Here is a 2,945-nt window from a genome sequence, read left to right as displayed (position 1 = left end):
CGCATGGCTCTAATAGTGTGCGTCAAGCTGGTGGCCTCATGGATACAACTACTGTCGCAGATTGCACTGTCAATTTACCTGCTGTTACCACTACCACCACGAAGCCATCAACCCCGTGCACTGCTAATGCTGTTGTTGCGCTAATACATCTTTACCCGATATGAGCTACGCTGCTGCTGCCGCTGCTGGCACTAATTCCGTGCAATCGAATGGAAATCGCTCTGTTAGGTCTCCTGCCGGTGCTATTGCGGAAATCAACACTGATGATTCTTATAATTCTGCTGCTGTTAAATCTTCATCTGTCAGGCCGACTGCTGTTAGTACAATGCCAACCACAAGTGGTACGAATGTTACACATGGCAACATACATGAACGAAGTGCTGATAAATCTGTTGATGCTATTGCGGCCGCTAATGAAGATGGTGGCGACTCTGCTGCTGCCCGAAATTTAAATAGGCCCAAACGCATAAACATTGTTCATGGGCGTAGTAATAATACAGATCTCGAGGTGGTCATTAAAAAGAAATGGTTGCACATTTCCTCCTTTAAACCGTCTGTATCTGAGGAAAACCTTATTGCGTATGTATCTAAACATGCAAAGATCGATAGTACACACCTGATGTGCTACAAATTAGTAAAGAAAGGAACTCCACTTGAGAGTCTTCGGAGCGTGAACTTTAAGATTGGTGTGATATCTTCACTCTACAACAACATCTTAAATCCAAATGTGTGGCCGTCTGATATCATTGTGCGGCCCTTTCGATTTTTTCAACCAGAAGCTAACCAAGGAAGTTCCAAATAGTGTTATACAGCCTAATGCCGAATATACATGCAAAAATCTGAATATATACTTCCAGAATATGGGTGGAATGCGCACAAAAGCTAAAGAAGTCTTTCTTTGTTCTTCACGTATGGATTATGACATTTTCCAGACTTATAGGAAAGACCGTGATGCTGAGAAAACTGGCCACTTCAAAGGGGGTGGTGTACTAATTGCTTTAAGGCGTAGTCTAAGGTCGTCATTTTTGAATTGCTCAACCACGATACTCTAAAGGCCCATCCACATACAACTTTGGCGTTGCGTTGGCGCTGGCGTCGCTTTGACAGCAGCGCGCGTAACGCCCGTGCTTGCTACAATGAACGCTTAGCACAGAATACTTTGGTCACTAAATTAACATACTAGCGGCTGATAAATCAAAATTTTTACATCAATAATTGCATTAAAAACTATATTTCTTGCCCGCATTTGATTAAAAATTAAAATTAAATCACATAATTTTGATTATTTAGAACAGCTGACGAACGACGCGCGCGAAAAGTTGAGAGTTGGCCATCTTTCTGCGTTGTGTTGGCGTTGGCGTTGCCCAACTTTGGTTATATGGAGACTTTCATATAAATACATGTATTCATAGTCAGCTGTCGAAGCGACGCCAACGCCAACGCAACGCCAAAGTTGTATGTAAACGGGCCTTAATTGACCAACTATGTGTGCGCGTTGTTGGCTCGTTCGGCTCTTTGTTTATCTGTGTATCATATGTCCCACCTAACAGTTCAGATGAGTTATATAACTATCACATAGAGAATATCACACACATCTATGAAAGTAAAGGACATTGTAATCTTTGTATTCTTGGCGACTTCAATCTCCCTGGCATCAACTGGACATGCTTTCAAAACTCGGGGCGCCTTACCCCAACCAACGTTACTCGTTCGCATGAAATAAACTTTATTGATAGTCTTTTTAGCCTCAATCTTACGCAAATTAATTGCATATTCGAATAAAGCTACATCACAATTTTATAATTGGAATAATTTAGATAAATTCTCAAATAATAAGTCAGTTTCACGCTAGTTCTTTTAAAGTAAATTTGTGCATAACATTTAGATATCTACTATTTGTATGTTTCACAGCATGCTTTCGATAAACATCGACTTCACATCACTGCGGTTGTTCTGGCTATTTCACACAATTAACAAGAAAATGATACCTTATTCTTTTGCATAATCATGCAATGAAAATAAAAATTACATAAACGGATGATCAAACTTGACATTATTTAATAAAAATGTAATTTTTCCAAAATATCGTAAAGAAAAATCGATACATTTTCACACTCATTTTGCTATATCGTAAACTAAGTCGAAACTACTTAGTAGAAGTCTGAAATGCCACTATGAATAGAGGTAAATATTAAGTTGGTACTTAAATTTAAGTTGCAACTTTGTTAGTTTCGACTTAGTTGCTGGACTATGAATACGCGCCATAATGTGCAAGTTTCAAGGGCTGAAAGTTACCGTTGATTTTTTAGAATTTATTTCGCCAAAGGTGTTGCGGTTTTCATCCATATACAAATAAATTGAGTTTATTCATTATATGGAAGCCAATGCGACAAAAAAAATTCTAAAAAATTAACGGTAATTCGTAGCCACTTGAAATTTGCACGTTATCAGACTAAAATTACAGTGGCAAAAAAACTGTGTACTCGAAAAAATTCTTACACTTCCGAGAAATATGTTTGAAACTTAGGTGAAAATTTGTTGCACTTTTTTGAAGTTTTCTACAAATTGTTAAACTTGGGTTTATATGTGGTTTGTTAGAGAAAGAACTGTATTTTAATTGAAAATTCTTAAAAATAAATAAATAAACATAAGTGGGACACAATATCACTTTGAAATGGCGTGCTATAGATATGACCGATACTGTATATACACATCAAGATTAAGATTCTTTCTCAAATTAATTACTGCAAATCACTACCATATATTAGGTTTGTATAGCAACCAATAGTCAGTACTAATTTTTACTGGAACCTGCAAATTTTTACTGGAAAAGTAAAAATTTGCAACAGAGCACTGAATCGAGAGCGTAATAACAAGGGTGAGCTGCAAATTCTTGCAAGTGAAATTTTTACTAGCAGAAATTAGTTGCGTTCGATAACAAAATT

General features: G+C 37.2%; 1 protein-coding gene across 1 annotated transcript in view; it reads left to right on the top strand.

The window, feature by feature from the left end:
* Window positions 1-325: 325 nt before the first annotated feature.
* Window positions 326-2,945, top strand: part of LOC118741505 (uncharacterized protein K02A2.6-like) — a 9,063-nt gene continuing 6,443 nt past the window's right edge. Inside the window, exon 1 of the mRNA XM_036473505.1 lies at window positions 326-579. Coding sequence (XP_036329398.1) covers window positions 326-579 — 254 coding nt within the window. The remainder of the gene's footprint in view (window positions 580-2,945) is intronic.

This window comes from Rhagoletis pomonella, unplaced genomic scaffold, assembly GCF_013731165.1.
Source record: "Rhagoletis pomonella isolate Grant_MI unplaced genomic scaffold, Rhpom_1.0 Rhpom_scaffold_00006, whole genome shotgun sequence".
NCBI lineage: Eukaryota > Metazoa > Arthropoda > Insecta > Diptera > Tephritidae > Rhagoletis > Rhagoletis pomonella.
The sequence above is the reverse complement of the archived record's forward strand: the minus strand, read 5'-3'. Positions and strand labels throughout refer to the sequence as shown.